Source organism: Austrofundulus limnaeus, unplaced genomic scaffold, assembly GCF_001266775.1.
Source record: "Austrofundulus limnaeus strain Quisiro unplaced genomic scaffold, Austrofundulus_limnaeus-1.0 Scaffold3112, whole genome shotgun sequence".
NCBI lineage: Eukaryota > Metazoa > Chordata > Actinopteri > Cyprinodontiformes > Rivulidae > Austrofundulus > Austrofundulus limnaeus.
The window spans coordinates 11,350-12,180 of NW_013955514.1; the positions used below are offsets into that span (position 1 = coordinate 11,350).

An 831-nucleotide genomic window follows, 5' to 3' on the forward strand; every position below is an offset into this window, starting at 1 on the left:
AAAATATATATAATTATATTTTTTTTCTTAAATATAATTTCATTGTGCTCCGTACAATAACAATAAAGGCATCAATTAATCAATAACAAGCTGACATACAATGATAAAGCAAAGATTCATGATACATAACCTGGAAGAACAGCTACTCACAGCTCTATGCAGGTCACCAGATCAAAGCCTCTCAGGCGAGCGTCTCTTTGAGTGACTGAGCCTTGGTACAGCTCTATTTGCAGCTGATCATAAGTCGGTTGCAGATAATCAGCTGATAAAGGACCTAATCCGTGCCTGAAGGAATGCATGAGCACAGGGGAAAGATTCCTGTTGAAAGCTCAATAGAGGTTTTTCACAACAATTATTAACGGGACGACTGAGGAGTCAGGTAAGTGAGGAAACACTAAGTCTGGGGAGGCTGACCTGTCTTTCTAAACCTAAACTTCCTAAACCGCTGTGAGCGGATTGTGCAACGCTGCACTGAGCTTTCGCTTGTTATTTGCTTCATTATTTCCACGAATTTCAGCAAACCGTGCTAATGTCAGGTGGTTAGCTGCACTCATTTGTGAGTGTTTTTTATTTCTGTCAATGTGTTTCGAAGAGCCACTAAACTGAAAATAGAGTGAAATTCAATCATTAGTTTTTGTAGTGACCCCTTAAATAAGTTGGCTTACGTGAAGAACATTTATCTGCCTTTGTCAGTGTTGTATAAAGTACCACAAACTGATACTTGAGTAAAAGTATAAGTATCTTACCAAAAAATTACTTTGGTAAAAGTTAAAGTGTCCTTTAGGAAAACTACTTGAAAAAAGTCTTAAAGTATGTTATATTTTTTTGTAC

General features: G+C 37.1%; 1 protein-coding gene across 1 annotated transcript in view; it reads right to left on the reverse strand.

Moving 5' to 3' along the window:
- The window catches only part of henmt1 (HEN methyltransferase 1), a gene marked incomplete at its 5' end in the record, with an annotated part of 11,285 nt that extends 11,000 nt beyond the window's left edge, over positions 1–285 (reverse strand). Inside the window, 1 exon segment of the mRNA XM_014000447.1 lies at positions 151–285. Within this exon segment, the coding sequence (XP_013855901.1) occupies positions 151–285 (135 nt within the window).
- Positions 286–831: the final 546 nt, after the last annotated feature.